Here is a 17,225-nt window from a genome sequence, read left to right as displayed (position 1 = left end):
CAAGTGGTCAAGTGCTTGATACTCCACACTCGGTCATTCATAGTTCAGACATGCCACAACATGCTGTTCCCAATCATCCCAACAACTGCATTTCATTTGCTTGTGTTTTCAAAACCTTATTGCCTCCTCACTATGAGTCAAGCCCCCTGGCATTGACAGCGGCGCTCCTCCAGCAACCGGGCCTCTCATTAAGAGCACGGGGTAGAAAAGTCACACGCCGGCGAACAGAAAGGGACGGAAGCGGCCTCCTCTCGCCCCCAATATGTGTGGATTCAGCGTGGACAAAGAATTTTTTTTTGTTGTTGTTGTTTTGCTGCACAAAGGTTTACTCCCACGAGAGAAAAAAGGCGGGTGGTGACATCATCTCATCTGACTGCGTCTTTGTGTCGGGGAGACAAAAGAGCCCCGAGGTCATCGCGGCAGATCGCGCAGGAAGGGGGAGAAGAACACTCATTTTTTTTCCACATTCCCTTCTCCATGACATCAGCAGGGCCGGCACCACTTCCCAGTGGAGGTGCGAGCACACAGAGGTTCTGCTCTCATATCCAGGAACACGCCACCCGCCAGTAAAACAGGAGGTAACACTCGAGTGCGGACAGGGCTCCGCGGATTTACACTTTATGCGCCGGGCAACAGTGGACAAAGCGACCGGTGTTACGCCACGCTTTCAAAGCTTACCAGTCTTCTGATATTCCCCGGGCTGGAGTTTTCAGAATTGACAATAGGGATGTAATCACTGCTTAGAACATACATCTTCCATGTGGCAGAACATCCGCTTGGTTTCTCTGCCGCGTAGCATCGCCACAGCGTCTGAGTAAGGAATCATGGGATTTATAAGCACACAAATTACACAAATCAGTCAAAGGCATCATGAAGATGATGATGATGAAGGCTATTTTAAAGAATATAATATTGCAGAAACGTATTGGTGGAGTATTTTTATTATAATTACAGCATTTATCAGACGCCCTTATCCAGAGCGACTTACACTCAATAGTGACTGGGACAGTCCCCCTGGAGACACTCATGGTTAAGTGTCTTGCTCAGGGACACAATATAGAGTAGAGTTTGACTTTGAAGACTTTGTGGTCTTCTGGTTCATGGGTGCAAATGTCATCAGAGCAAAAGTATGAAACTATTTGCGTTGCTTGAAATGTTTTTGTGTTTATTTCAGTTTAGTTCAACAATGACAAACAAGAATAGTAAGACAAAAATCAAGATCAATTTGAGCATCAGTTTTGTGACTACATTATATACAGTCAGCGTATTCTCTTTTGCTGTCTACTTTTTGCTGTCTACTTTCCCACTTGTGGAAAATAATAAAGGATCATATTATCTTATTCTATCAGGTGAAGTTTACACTACTATAGCTTTTTTTATACTATTACTATTTACTTTACTTTACTTTACTTTACGACTTACACCAGCAATTCTTGTTCGGTTTCTTTAGATTTTGAGTTTACAAAACTTAGAGCCCTGATAAGGCCTAACTTGTCAGAAAAAGAACATGCTTGGAAATTGTGAAGTGGTAGATGAAAAAAAAAAAACATTTTGTGCAGTGTGTGTGCATGTGCGTATGTTATACTTTTGTCTGAAATACTTTTTGAACAAGTGGGTTTCTTAAAGGTAATAGTGGTCTCGGCTAGTCGAATGGAGCAGTGCAAGTTGTTCCACCAGCCAGGGACAACAAAGGAGAATAGAGTTGATTGGAATCGGAGACCCCGTGAAGAGGGAATTTTCTGTCTCATCTCATTTGCTGATCTGAGAGGGAGTGCAGGAGTGTATCTAGCTAGTAGTGTATTGATATATGAGGGTGCACATCCATTTACAGCCCTTTCATAGTTAGTGGACCACAACACATGGTCTGACAGCTCAGTGGTACAATGGCCACGTTTGTCTGGCTGTTGCTTCAGGAGACTGACTGTTTATCCTGAGTAAATGATGTCTCATGTACCTGTCAGCTCCTGGCTAAAACAGAACATATTTGCCAGCCACTGTTTGAGTAGGACAGTTCAGCTTTTTCAGGACAGACTGAGATTGTCTGGACGACAAGCTTGCCTTTTTTACCCCCACGTCAGAATTTTTAAGGCAAAAGAATCATGATGGTGAGAAACAACAAAAGCAGCTGTACATTAAGGATTTACAAATAGTAAGAATGTTGAATTTATTAATGTAATGCAATCTGGAATTGAACAGCAGACTGTCACTTCTCTAACGCAGTACCTGGATCAGTGAGGCGGCCGCCGGGATTTGGCGGTTGAAGTGCTTCTGACGCTGTTTCTGCTGCACCTTCAGGGCAAAGCCTGATCCCAGGATCCCCTGCAGGTAGATAAGTGGCACCACTGACGCAAGAGAACCACATCAACACAGAGCCCAGCTCAAGCAGTTCTCTTACTAGCTAAAAGCAAAAAAATATATTTTTACTGTCAAACCACTGCTTTAAAGTAGTGATATGGATTCAGGGTGTTTTAAGTGAGTACTGATACACCGCAACATTGCCCTTTACTTTGCAAGTTTTTTAATGGGGCTCATTAATCTTCATAGCCCTTTGGGGGGGGGGTCTCTATGTGTGATCAGCAGTAATTACAGCAGGGAGGGCGAAGAAGGAGATTGCAAACACGCTGAAGCAGGAGGCGATGGTCTTGCCAATCCATGTCTGCGGGACTTTGTCTCCATAGCCAATCGTAGTCACAGTAACCTGTAAAACAGAACATACTGCAGTAAGGAGAAATGCTCAGTAGGGGCTACTCTGCTATAATAAGTCTGGTGTTCGCCATATTTAAAGATTAAAAGCAGACTTATAAAACGTACACATGCTGCATAAACAACGGGTCGTGCGAATCCAAATGAATTCAAACTTTTTGTACAAGTTATTATATTCCCTTCGCTGGGCCTCTACATGCTGTTCAAGCACAGTTTGTAGCTGGGAGAATTTTTGTTCCCCTCCACGGCTGTCGTGACGCACGCAGCGTTCGAAATGCTTTCTAGAGGCGTGCAATTCCACGCTACTCCACCGAGGCGGTCGGAATAGCAATAAGCGCGGGAAAAAAAAAACAAAAACAAATGCCGTTGCGTGTGCGTGTGGCTCTCACGAAAGGTGAGCCAACTCTGGCACGTTGAGCGTGTACTTGCTCCGCCCGCCCAAAGTTACCGCCACTTACTCTCTCAAAGCAAAACAATGGAAGCGTTGCTGTAAGGTGAGATGCTTCAAAAGGCTTTGGCGAGCGAAGAGTGTGGCATTTAATCCGCCATTTGCGAGTCCGACTGCTTACAATAAGCCCCGCCGCCAGCACACAGCCCCTCAACCTGTTCCTGACCACCCCGCCCCACCCCCTCCGCTGAGGGTCATTCTCTCTGCTCTATGTGTGTGGCATTACCGCATCCAAAGGCCGCACAGCCCGAGCGTCTCGGCGAGCCTGTGAGACACAGACGCCTCTGTGAGTCATTGAGCGCGGTGTATGGTCTCTGTGTGTGGCGCTGACACACCGAGCCGCTCTGGCCAGCCATGCATCCCAGAGCGAGCGTCTCTCCGTGTGTGGCGGGGAGCACCTGGGCCAGAGGCTGTCACCATTGAGTCATGCTGCAGGCAGCCCTGAGGTCAGCGGTGGCAGGCAAATGAATGCAGAATTGGGGAAATACTCCCGTGCGCTCTTCACACTGCTGATTCAGTACCATCACTACCTTACCGATCAGTCTTCTGAATCATGCACCACTCATTCATAACGTACCCTTTACGAAAAACGCATTCAAAAGCAACACCTGACACCAAAAAAAAATGTAAATTATATCATTGGGGCTGGGATGACTAATTGTTATGCCAGTTTCCTGTTCCACTTCCTCTAGTGATATCGAATATTGATGTTTCAAGGTTTACTTCTGTGTGTACCTGTGTGTGAGGAGCAATTTTTAATAGCAGAAAAAAAATGAAAATGAAATGATTGATTGAAATGAAAGTGAGTTTTTGTCATTAAGATACACAGCAGATGTGAGCACTGGGCATCCATGAAAGGTGCCTGGGGAGCAGTGTGTGGGGACAGCACTTTGATTAAGGGGACCTTATGGCAGTTCAGAATTTGAACCCACAACCTGTATCTGGAATGAGGGAGATTGTGTGAGAGATGTAAATCAATGGTTCTTGTCATTTTAAACTCTGCAAGGGCCATGCTTAGCGCATCCCTCAGATGTGTCCTCCCCATTTAAAAAAAAAAGATTTTATGAAACACTCGGCTTCCTCAGTTCTACAATCCATCAAATCTATGGTATTGTAATAGCTGGCAACGTACCATGGTGAACTTCTCCCCACTGCTCCGAGGTTTACAGTTGGGGGAAAACAAAAGGAGAGCAGGCCCCCTGTAGCTGGAGTTCACTCCCGGAGAACCACTCCACATAACAACGGCTTTCATTCAACACCACACAGGCCACCAGAGACACGTAAAGCTTTCTGACCCTTGCAACAAAAAGGTAGTAATCCAGCAATTAAAGTTTTAATTAAAGGAGCTGTCACTTTATAGCAGCGGTCTACAAGGTCTTTCAGACAGAGAGTGCTGTGGTAAAAAGGGTTATTACTGGCCCTTTGTGGCACACAGATCCCATGCGCAAGACACCCATTGGTTTCTCATTACGGCACACACTGAATTCAACTGTTTAATTAACTCAACTGGAAACTCAAGCCCAGATGGATCAAAACAGGCAAAACAGGCATGCAACAGGGCCATTATCTGGCCCTCTCTGTCACAGGCCATGCTGCCCACAAACAGCGAAATCAATAGAATTTCAGACGTATTATACGACTGCCATGCTCCTACAGGGCGAACTGGCTCGCCTTGTCTTCTTGTCATGAATAGGGGTATTAACAAAGTTTCTGTGAAAGGATTTGATGGAAATTCTCCATTTAGCCATGAAAGTGAAAGTGAAGTGATGCAGCAATATGCTTCTCTATTCCGAGTGTAGCATCAAGAATTATTAAATCATGTACTACAGATCATCAGTATATAGAGCCAGCAGGATCATGACATTTAAAATTAATTATTGCAATTAACTATTTAATTGTCTTAATTTTACAATATTTAAGAGCTTTTTTATCTAAGAAAATAAACGCGTTCAGCATAACTGTTTATTTGCTTTGAACCTTGGGATACTAAACTTCTGATAACCTTTCCAATTTTTTGTACATTTGCTCAATTGTCAAGTGGCAGTGGTCAGCAATGTTTGGCTTTGCAACTAAATTACCCATGATTCTGCATTTGCACAGTCGACAACTATGAAGTGGATATAATTCTATGATATTTCTATTAAAGTAAATGAATAGAAATGAATCTAACAATTTCACAATAAGCTGAAGGCCCCATATTCAGTTTGCATCTGCGCATAGAACCCGTATCTATCCAGTCTGAACAGTGCTGAATTGTCTTACCACCCCCCACCATAAGGCATCAGCGTAGCTGGCGAAGCCAGTCCTTCCCTCCTCATCCACTGCGTCCTTCTCTGCCAGGTAGACAAAGTAGGAGGAGAAGATGAGGCCCAGGAAGCCAATATACAGCGTGGTTATCAGCTCCTATGGGAGATTACAACATTTTAATAGCCAAAAAAACTATATAAACCTCTTAATGTCAGAATCGTTCTGAGTAACAGCTTTTGACGGAAGAAGACTTACCTGCCGATGAATGAACACTACAGATCCCAGGAGTCTCCACGTGCCACCCTGACGATCAACATGCAGCATGCGCAGGATCTGCAGGAAGCGGATCCCCCTGAACATGCACACACAGAACAGAGCTGAAACTACTTTTACTCTTAATAGATTGTCTGATGCAAAGTAGATTACCACTGTACCTGATGGCTGATGTGGCAAAAACCTGTCCGTTGGAACCCACACTCAGTACAATGACTGAAGCAATGACCACAATCAGATCTGTTGAAAAAGACATACGGGAATGTTGAAATTGGTGTGAAGCAAGATGATCAGAAAAACAAATAGGCAACAGGCAGCTCTGGGACCAAAAATGTTCTGCAGGCACCATAGAGCTCGCCTGCTAATCTACAGTTAACCACAAGCATGTGTGTTTTAGGCGGCGAATTGTAAATCTGCAGTGACCTATGATGGAGATGGGTTTCCTGATGAAACGCAGTCGTCCCTTGATGCCCACATACTTGCTCCTGCAGCCTGCAGACCAGAGGCGCACCACGTACTCCGTGCCAAAGAACACCACCAGAACAATTTCCTATATGGGTCAGACAGCAGCAGACAATGAGAAAGAAGAGTATTAAAATTCTGTGTTTTAAAAATAAAAAGAGGCTAAAATATGATGACACCAAGTACAACTGTCGGATTTATTAAAAACAGACTTAGCCAGACAATAATCAAGGTGTCAAAAGAAGAATGAAAAGGAATGTCTAGTACTCGATATATCCCTGAGTTCAGTCTTCTGTGAAGGACAGGTGGTTAACAGGCAGTGGGTGAAAGAGACGCAATTATTGCGTTGCAGACAATGACAGAAAAAGCAGAGGTTCAAAAGTTCATGCTCAAAAGGCTTGAACTCATCCCGGAAGTTTTGTTTAAAAAGCCAGAGACCAAGGTATATACCGATCATACCTGTCTGATGTCTCCTGGGGGCACATGCCAGTCTTGTTAGTATGAGGACAGATGTCTTGTGAAAAAAACATCATATTTTAAGAGCCTTTACCTCATAAAAACTCTGCTCTGTGGGACCACTCGCTATCAGATGGAAAACATTTGCGTTGTACCGGTCACGGTGACCTCTGGCCAGCTAATTAACCGACCTTACTTGACATCTAGACCGAGAGGAACGGACCCATGTGGGTGGCCACGCTGCAGCTTGCTTTTCCAAGACGGATCCTCTGGGCCACGCAGAGAAATGTAATATCCTACGCCCTGCCGTCATAGGAGGGCATACTAGGGGGATCACGGTATCACTGTGACGTAGGCTATACGTTTCCTAGATGCCTGAAAAAATAAGGACGTTATATATGCGGGCAGAGAGTTTCATCTTGGAAAAACAAGGCCCCTCCAAACCATAATAAGTTAAATGTGCACTTTTGAGTTGGGCAGATTCGATTAAGAAAAACAGGACCGTCGTCTGTGGGTGGGGGATCACTGAAAGCTCTGTCTCACATTGCATCTAGTATCATCACTGCAATGAAACATGCACCACCTATCAGCACAAACCGTGTAATATATCACTGGATGGGATTATGATGACCTGATATAGGACACACAGATGTTAAAATCATTTTGGTGTCATAAACCCATAACAGACGGCCATTTCATATGCATAATCTAATCTCACTGATCTGTAACTGGGATAGAGCTCATTCAAAAGGGCCAGGGTATTAGGGCGAACAAGGCGAAATTGGTTTGTGCCAAAACAGAAAGCAGAAGCACAGGAATTCAGGGCAGGGTACGCACTCAACTGATGATACTGCTGCTGCTGCAAAAAAAAGGAAGACGAACAAGCTGAGGACAACATTGCGCATAAACTCTTGCAAAAAAATCAGTTTATAAATGTTTTTTTGGGTGGCTCATCACAGTTGGAGAAAACTCTGGTGCCGTGATGGACATGCGCATGCCTGCTGGCTCTTGCCGCCATAGTTTTGGCAGGCATCAGGAAAGTCAAATATCCTCAAGGACTAACGTCCTAACTGTCATCCAAAACAAGCAGGGCTTCGATTTATGGGTGTCAGCTTACCCTTAACATGCTAAGTACAACTAAACCACTAACATGGATGCGCTGTGTGGCTGCACAGCATGCACACAGATGTGCAGAGAAAAGTCTTGCTCAGAGTCAGTGCATTGAAAATGAACAGTGAAAAGTCTCCTCTGGGACGAAATATTGGCACATCTCATGTTCTAAGCTGCATATGATATGTTATTCAGATAAGCACAACTTGGTAGATTTTTATGATTATTGCTCTCGTACAAAAAAAAAGAAACAGAAACAGCTTGAAGAGGAGCTGAGCGGATCAATTAAAACTAAACAAAATGTACTAGATATGGTACTAGATATGGTACTACATATGGTTTTTTCCCCTTCTTAGCAGGTTTGCTGAAGTAGTTTACTTGTGATTCCTGAAACATGTAACTTGGTGTGAATTTTCAGTCCAAAATCACCCAGAGATGTCAAATTGCACAAAAACTGACTAAACTAGACAATAAATCAATTTCCATGATTACTTACTGTTAGAAATGTTGAAAAATTATTCACATAAATGTAATAAGATTTTCTACATATATACAGAACACTTTAAGCACACAATTTTATCTAAATTCAGATGCAAATAAGGCTTTTGCTGCCTGAAGAAATGCAGATACAATCAGCAGAATATTTGCAATTTCAGAGCAACGGTCTGACAAGGATCCAGTGAACTCTTGCAGGGTGTTCTGTAGATGACAATTGGCAATGGTTTAGAGAACACAGTGTACAGTCATGTCCTCAAATTGTCACTCTACCAGGGGTTTGTGTGTGTGTTTGTAAGTTCATTTTCTAAGTGACTGAGGGAATTGAAAATGTATGTCAAGTGCAAATGCAAATAAAATTTCTGTTTACTTAGGAGTAAATTGTATTTCAGTTTTATGTATAAACACAGACGCCATGCCAAAATCTGTGAATGAATAACCACAAAGTCAACAGGGCAAAATGGGAAAGACATCGACAGCTTCTGCTTATCTCTGTCTGCTAGAATTGGCCAGATGGACGACCCCAGAGATTATTCTGATTTTACAGGCAGGGCCAGGGCTGTCTCGTTTTCTCAGACCCATTTATAAGGAAATGTAGTTTTATTTCAGTAGATGTGAGAAAAAAAACAAGCTGGGCCACACCCAGGGAATCCAACATTCACCACCAGAGGCCCCTATTTCACAATAAAATATTTTTATTTCATTTTAAAGTTGCATCAGGCATTATTTGAACACTCTTGCAAAGCCTGTCAGAGGTTCCAGTCGTTAGTTCCAAAATTTTGATTATCTGACTACTTCAATGCATGCATGCATTAAGTTCAATATAGTAAATTAAGTTCCTTGCTTTTTTTTTTCGTCTTGCAGAATGATTGTTGTGCATGTTGCATTATAGTGTGGCTTTAGAGCTGAGTTTCCAATTCCAGTGTATTGTTTAAACAAATGCTGTCAGCATTTTCCAGGGCCAGATAAGGAAAGCAAAACACGCGCCAGTGTAGAGTTTCCTCCCGCACTCACGGTCCAGTTCGTCAACTCCACATGCTGAGCGTTACCCCAAAACCAGCTCCTCTCGGCCACTTCCAGTGTCAATACACTTTAGTAGACCTTTGTCCTCTTAAATACAAACCCCCATCTATTTCTTTCTTTCTTTCTTTTGCTTTGATGCATGCAGAACAACCAATAATTATTGCTCAAACTCTGTTTCATCCAAAACACTAACCAAACACAAAGACTCAGATAAATGTTGACATTTTTACTACATCACACTGAAATGAATAAAATAAATCCTTCTCAGTTTACTACAAATCCTTCCACAATTAAATGAATGGCTGATTGAAACACACTGGCAAACCTCTATGACAAATATCTTGATGTTTATAATTAATAAAAATGCTGATTATGCGCTGACACGTACTTGGAAGCTGGCTGCGTGATTGCATCAGCAACTGTGCAAGTTAGAAATGAAATGTGGTAGGTGGAGCTCTTCCTGCAAATACCAAGACATGCTATCCCCATCAAGTGGAGCTGTGTGGTACTGCAAAGCCTTGCAGCATTATTGTTATCAAAAGATGTCACCAATCTGCATAAATTATATGGTAATATCATTTCATGTATTATTTAATCAGTGGGCATTAGAATTGTCCTGACATGCCTCAGCTTATTGTAAACAGACTTATGAATCAAGAAAACCAGCATAGCACTGCTTACCATCCAAAAGAGGGTTCCAGTTGCAAAGTCTGCATATTGTTCTATGGTGGACAACACGCTGAAGATGAGACACACAAGGACCATCAGGAACCTGGAAAATTATAAATGAGATATTATTTTTCTGATGAACATGAGGAACAACACTGATATGTAACAATGGAATTCTTAATTACCACACATAATTAAGATTGAAAAACCAATAGCACTGTGGCACTGCTTCTGCCATTACGCTTCTCAATATCAGTTTTGAAATTCTAAATATTGTGTATGAATAAGCTCTCATTCATGAATTCTTGAAATCTTTTTGACCCGCCTTCCCAACCAAAAAGCATCTGTTGCATGACTTTAGTATAATAATATACATTGTTACATCCTTTATGTTAGTGTGTTCTTTTCCGTGTGTGTGTGTGTGTGAGTGTGTGTTTGTATGTGTGCTTTCCACTTTAGGTTGTTGGAGGGGAGGAGCTATGTGATTTCTAGCTCCACCCACTGTTTCGACATCAGCAGGAGGCATTTAAGGACGCCTTCAGCCAGCAGTGGAGTGGAGATTTTGTTGTACTGAGACAAAACCTTCGTTAGAGCTTCTGCTCGGTGTTGTGTTAGCTGTGGACCCCTTCCAAGTGTGTGCTCTCCCATTTGTATATAATCTCCTGTCTGTGTGTGTTGTCTACCTCCTATCTGTATCATTGCCCCCCCAGTGTCGTTCAGATTTATTTTTGAAAATACAGATCCTTTGGACTTAACCAGATTAATACACGAAATATCGACCAGGTCCCACACCAGAAGCAATCACATCCACAGTCCTGGGGGATTTAAACTGGGCTCCCATGGAGACAGAACGGGTGGCTATTACCTGAAGCGGCTCGAGGTTCCAGCAGCCCTAGCCGATAGGACAAGCCGGGTCATCCCCATTAAAGAATCTGATTTGGAAGGACAAACCCCCAGGGACCTGATTAAAGCTAAACAGTTGGGGGTTTTATCCAGCATTATCAGCTGCTTTTCTGACGGCCTCGCCACAATCCTCTTCCTCGCTCCCTCTCATCTGTAAAAAACTAAGAAGGGATGAAATTTGTGTCTAACTGTCTGCCTGGACTCCACTCCAGGACGTTTCACCAGCTGTGATGGTCTTTGGCTCTTGCTGACCCACTTCACAGAAAAAAAGCAAGTGTCCATCTAGGAAAAGGCATTAGCGGATTTATGTGGTTTTAGGCTTTATAAAAGGCCATGTTCAGGGAATTTCTTGCCTTCGTTAGTTGTATCTGGGGCCATTTAATGGATGTGAGAATTACTAGAAATAACCAGAGAGCTGTTTTATTTTACAAAGATCAGCATGCGATTGAATGCTTAATGGATGTGTTTATTCCTTTCTTTATGCAAAGGACCACTTGGGTGTGTTTATATTACAATAATCCCGTCCTACATTAAAGATGTCTGTGGAACCACCATACGTTTTCTACCATATATTTGAAGATCATGATCATCACAGTCCGCTTTAGCTTGTACGTCTGATAGAAGTAGGCAGGACACCAAAGGACCGCAGTGTTGTATGGGTGATGGTGAGGAAATGAGGGAGTAGAGGGTACGATAAGTACATTTACAGCATTTTATCAGACACCCTTATCCAGAGCGACTTACAAAGTACTGGTGAGCAAGGGCATGGAGGGATTTGCGTGTTAGAAGGGGGATTTTGTAGGAGATCCAGAATTTCACAGGAAGCCAGTGCCAGTGAATGAGAGTGTGGGTAATGAAGTGGGCAGCCATGGCAGGCGCCCGGGCAGCAGTGTGTGGGGACGGTGGGATTCGAACCCGCAACCTTCCAATTATGAGTCCACATCCTTACCCCATTAGACCAAAACTGCCCCTAGTAATGTGTCGTCCGGGCTTCTGTACATACTGTAGTTCTGTAGTTTGCTGAGGGCTTAACAGTAATCAATTAGTCCAGACAGGTAGTGACGAATGCATGAATGAGAGCTTCATCAGCGAAAGGCCGTAGTCTGAGATGTTCTTAAGTGGAACAATTCAGATTTCGTGAGGGGGAACATGTAGATGATGAAAAAGACCTTGAGGCGCCAACACGTATGACAAATTTGCTGAGTCTGATTGAAACCAATTGACAGCTGGTTTTAGTCAATTTAAAAATGTATTTATTTCTTTTGTCTTTTTTTATTTCTGTAAGCACTTGGGTAATGTAAAAGATCTGGATAGCGTGCAGTATAAATAAAATGTATTATTATAAATACAGCTATACTCATGAGACCAGACATCCTCTGCTTATGTATACTGCAGTAATAACACTCACATGTGACACATCTATCTAGATGAAGAAAGTAGAAGTCAATTAGAACCATTCTCTATTCTTCAGTTGCACAAAGCAATCCAATGCAAAAAAAAACCCAGTTTTATTTGTAGGCAAATGGCAGATGGGAAATATTTATTAAAGAGCCCCACAGTTCGTTGATATTGCTTCTTGTGATAGAAACACCACTACGGAGCCAAGCCTGTGTCTTCGCCAAGGCTCCTCAGAGAGTCCCTCAGTCTTAACTGCTTACATAAAGCAACCAAATGTGGCGTAGCTGCTCTACGGTGAGCGAACCATCACTCCCACAGCCTCCCATAGTCTAAACATCCGAGACGTCTGTCATTACGTAAGACTCTTTTCACACACCTGGCCATGTGGGACTTGCTATGCAAAGAGATTTGCTCCAGATGTGACTGCTTTTATCTTATGTGGGATGGGGGGAAAGGACACCTGGGAGTTACCGTGGTGAGGTGGGTGGGTGTAATTCGTTGTGAGCAAGGCAGAGGCCTCAAGCCTGTATCAGAGGTGAAAGTAATACAATTTGCTCATTTTAAGAGTGCAATTTGAGATTGATTATTATAGCGACACTTCATTCATTTGATCATTTATGAATTATCCAACTATTTTTCCATTCACATGCATTTTCACTTTTTTTTTTTTGCTTAGTTATATTAGGTCCCCTAATACTGTATCTGAAGTCAAAATTCAGCCTGGGTGCAGAATTACAGCCACTTTTAGGCAGTCTCACAACGAGATTTCCCCAGGATGGGATTACAGGACTGTATGTGTAGTTTTTAATGTAAATGAGGAGGATAGAGGCGGGACGAGGATGAGAGGTGAGCGGGCATTCGCAGAGATAATGCACCATCAGCACCATTCACCAACCACAATGAAGCAACCGCAATGCTGCACACGTTTTAGTGTGGAGTTACTTCTTTAGGGGAGGGGTGGAAAGTTCTTGCCACTCACAGCCACAGTTACAATCAAGAAATGGCCTGTGGCCGATAAGCATCGACAAGTAAGAATTACTTAAAAGGAGCAGAGCCGATGTCAGTCAGAGAGACTTTAATCTGTACAGGTCCAGGCTCGGGTTCGCAACAATGACCAGGAACACTGGCGCCTGAGCTATGGTGCATCCACACCGAAACAAAAACACAGAGGGCACCCTTCCAACCGGTTTCTATAGCATTATGCCCGCCATCTCTTAGCTTCACGTTATTTTCGCAGACATCATTTGCTTTTTCCAGTAACAAGACACCATCATTTGCTTTTTTGCTTTTGTTTGAGATTTCATATTTTTATGGCTACGACATTTGAAATGTGGCAACATCCTTATTAAAGGGGGCAATTCTGGACACTGCAATTCAACTCTGAAAACATAACTGGTCAAGACTAAATGTGGTGGTAGTAGCCTAGTGGGTAACACACTCGCCTATGAACCAGAAGACCCAGGTTCAAATCCCACTTACTACCATTGTGTCCCTGTGCAGGACACTTAACCCTAAATTGCTCCAGGGAAACTGTCCCTGTAAATACTGATTGTAAGTCGCTCTGGATAATGGCGTCTGATAAATACTGTAAATGTAAACCACACGTCATCATAACTGACTGGACAAAGCATGATAAAGGGGAGGTAACCTTTCCCCTTAGGACGCCATAAGGGGACAAATTCCAGATCCGACTGTCTGAGCTGCTGCTCTCTGAACGGCAAAGCAGAATGGCCAAAGCACTCTATACACCTATCACAATTTCTAGCCACTGCAGGACCATAGACAGGCTAGGGGAACTCGTATTAAATAGGGGACCTTTAACCAAAAAGTGACTTTTTGTTGTAAGGCTTAAAATGGATCAAATCATTGAGAATTTATCCATTCATTTTTATCCATTTTAACCTACATACAGTAGTCTGTAGAGGACACAAACTGTTAAATGTCTCAATTTTGCTGTGGAATCACAATTTCGAGTGAGATCAACATTTCCAGAAGATGAAAATTGTCTATCACTGACAGATCTACGGCTGTCTCCGTTGATGTCAGTCCTTGATTGATAGGCAGTGCAATAACACCTCAGTCGTGCCAAAGAGATGAACGGCAAGGCCATTAGCCTGTCTGAGGTGATGGAGGCAGGCAGCAGGTGGAAACCTCTGCCGCTAGCAGCCACAGTTACAATCGAGAAAAGGCCTGTGGCCGATAAGCATCAACAAGTAAGAATTACTTAAAAGGAGCAGAGCCGATGTCAGTCAGAGAGACTTCTTTCTGTACGAGTCCAGGCTCGGGTTCGCAACAATGTCCAGGAACACTGGCGCCTGAGCTATGGTGCATCCACACCGAAACAAAAACACAGAGGGCACCCTTCCAACCGGTTTCCATGGCTGGGATTTAATATTTTTATGGCTACGGCATTTGAAATGTGGCAATTTTAAGGCAACATCCTTATGACACATCCTTATAATTCAACTCTGAAAACACCACTGGTCAAGACTGAATAAAAGCACACATCACCTGGAGCTTGTCACCGAAAACAGAAACTTCGCATCAAGGCAATAAAGCTCAGCGGTGCTAGAATACACCGCATTCTCCAAATTACGCCTTAATGAACATATGCAAGACAAGTTAACTACGTCACAACACAATCCTGCAGATAAGAATAAAATCATTTGGTCAGATTTTTTTTTACTTTTCATGCATTTTGAATATCCATGCACATAGACATAACTGTAATATAAATACATTAAGTTTCTAATAAGACATTATTTTTACATTATTTTGATACAAATAAGAGATAATTATTGCAACTTAAAGGAACAATTTTAACCACTCTGGCAGAAAATGAGCATTTGTGGCTTTTGTCAGGAAAGTAGGCATGTAAATGTCATTGGCCTGCTGAAATGCAGCCGTTCTTTAACTGTAATCTGTGTGTCACAGACCCGACAGGTCGATGTTTCATGCATGAGCCGGCTGATCTCTGGACTGATCAGCGAGGTCTAGTGGACAGGATTGTGTTGACCTTCTTTAGACATTCTTAGACACAGCGAGATGTCACTGACACAGACACATATTGCTTACACTGGCAACTGGTGACCAGCCTTAATTACCGCGACAGTAGCATCACAGTTGTGAATATGGAGGTAAAAATGTACATAATTTCTTTCTTCCCAAGATCATTAATTGCTGCATACTAAAAAAACTTAATTTAACAGTTGTGACATTTTATTTCCTTCTGTTTGGTTTCTGAAAAACCAAATAATTACAATAAAAAACTAGAAGTTCATCCTTTCAGGTTTACAGCAGATAATCATTCTGCCCACAGGATGGAAAGATCTAAAATGGACAGAAATCGCACTGGATTTGTTTAAATGTCATTGTTAATAAAAAAAAACACGCTGATTCGTTGCAAAGCAAGTGATGTGACGTGACGAGGACGAATGAAAGGCTACTCACACTAGGAAGTGGTACAGGAAGCATCTCAGTCCGGCAGGTCTCTCTAGGAAGTTGTAGACATCCCCCTGCATGCTAGTCTTGGTGAGATAGGGGCTGGGGAAGTGTTTGGGAGAGCAAACCCCGCGCTGATCACCGGACCAGGAGGCGGCAGTGGCAGGCTGGCCATCGATCTGCAACGCTGGGTCTTTTGTGTCCGTCGGCAAGCCGTCGGGAATGTCTGATCCATTATTCACCACAGGGTTGAGTTCCAGTGAAACTGGAGAGTAGCGCGTGCTGTCAGCGGCCTCCTCCGCCCCGAGGCCGGGGCCTCGGCGGGCGCTGGCGTGGCCGTTGGGTCCCGGCGCCTTGACCCCTCGGCCGCGGCAGAGCATGCGGATTGGATGCCACTCAGCCATGCCGTCCACGGCTCCAGGTCAGTTCAGATGGGGCTGAGGACAGATCCCACGCAGTATAAGTATAAGCAGCTGTAGCAACGACCTGTCAAAAGGACCTTCTCTCAGTATTCGCAAAAAAAAAGCCACAGTACAACATCCTCTAAATGAGTATTAATGAGTAATACATGCATAATAAACAAAAACCCTGACCAACACTGCCATATCAGGATTACCAGGGGCGGGGCGTGCTCACATTTAGACACATTTGGACATTTTTGCTCCCTTTCAAACAGATTATTTCAAATGAATTGACAGATGAAATTATATTTCTCATTTACACAATCACTTATGTAAAGGAAACTTTTCACCAGCCAGTTCAACACTTTTACTGCGGTATTATCATACATTATCATTCATAAAAATAATATTTTACATTTTGGCATGCTCATTTTGCACTCTGGAGCCCTGATTGCAGTCAATTCTACACTAAATTTAAGATTGAGTCACATTGAATGTGAGTGGCTGTGGCAGCATGGTGCTAAAAAGGTGGTCCTCTTGTGCGTCACCCGAGGGGCTGTGTTCCCTCAGCAATGCTCAGGGTGAAAAGGCGATTAGATTTAATCATGACGTGGATCTTAATTTAATGTAAATGTCCATTTCTGGCAGGTCAACAGGTCAATCTCCTGCCTCGACGGAGGAGCAATCAGTTTACGAGTGTCCAGCCTCACCAGTAGTGTTTTACTGAGTCAGATGCCTCAGATTAAGCCTTAGATGACCCGTACAGCATCTCTGTCAGAGCTCTGGAAAAATGGTAAACAGTCGCTTGATAGGGTGATTGGCGGAAGAAAAAAAAAAAAAAAAAACTCCTTTGTGATTCGAGCAGAATCGAAACATTAGACCGCTCCCCCATGCATGCCTGTTGTCCGACGCAGCAGATGTGCTGACAGACATTGCTCTGCCCTCGCGGATTGAGTTTCTTTACTGTTCAAGCCAAACTGGACAATGCTGGTCCATACAATGAGCGCCACACAGAGGACGTGCAGAGGACGGCGGAGGTGGCCTGGGTCCTGCAAAGATGCTGCACACAAAGGCACTTTTCCACACCTCATAAAGACAACATGGGTTCAGTATTTTGGGGGGTTCAGGGTCTAATGCCTTTAAAAACCAGAAGAACAGACTAGGAATGTTTATATAAAGCTTTAGAGATGATCAGA

The 17,225-nt window shown here is 43.2% G+C and overlaps 1 protein-coding gene across 2 annotated transcripts in view; it reads right to left on the bottom strand.

The window, feature by feature from the left end:
- kcnq1.2 (potassium voltage-gated channel, KQT-like subfamily, member 1.2) overlaps positions 1-17,225 on the bottom strand; it is a 105,132-nt gene that overhangs the window by 87,446 nt on the left and 461 nt on the right. Inside the window, exons 2-10 of one of the 2 annotated variants that reach the window (XM_028957884.1) lie at positions 15,638-16,114; positions 9,899-9,989; positions 6,095-6,221; positions 5,833-5,911; positions 5,654-5,750; positions 5,414-5,554; positions 2,588-2,698; positions 2,224-2,319; positions 679-810 (exon numbers count right to left, since the gene is read on the bottom strand). In XM_028957884.1, the coding sequence (XP_028813717.1) occupies positions 679-810; positions 2,224-2,319; positions 2,588-2,698; positions 5,414-5,554; positions 5,654-5,750; positions 5,833-5,911; positions 6,095-6,221; positions 9,899-9,989; positions 15,638-16,032 (1,269 nt within the window). In that variant the 5' untranslated portion in view covers positions 16,033-16,114. The remainder of the gene's footprint in view (positions 1-678; positions 811-2,223; positions 2,320-2,587; positions 2,699-5,413; positions 5,555-5,653; positions 5,751-5,832; positions 5,912-6,094; positions 6,222-9,898; positions 9,990-15,637; positions 16,115-17,225) is intronic. The other variant, XM_028957885.1, reaches the window with a different exon arrangement.

The sequence above is a fragment of the Denticeps clupeoides genome, chromosome 17, assembly GCF_900700375.1.
Source record: "Denticeps clupeoides chromosome 17, fDenClu1.1, whole genome shotgun sequence".
Lineage (NCBI taxonomy): Eukaryota > Metazoa > Chordata > Actinopteri > Clupeiformes > Denticipitidae > Denticeps > Denticeps clupeoides.
Note: the sequence above shows the minus strand (reverse complement) of the source record. Positions and strands in the feature narration are given on the sequence as shown.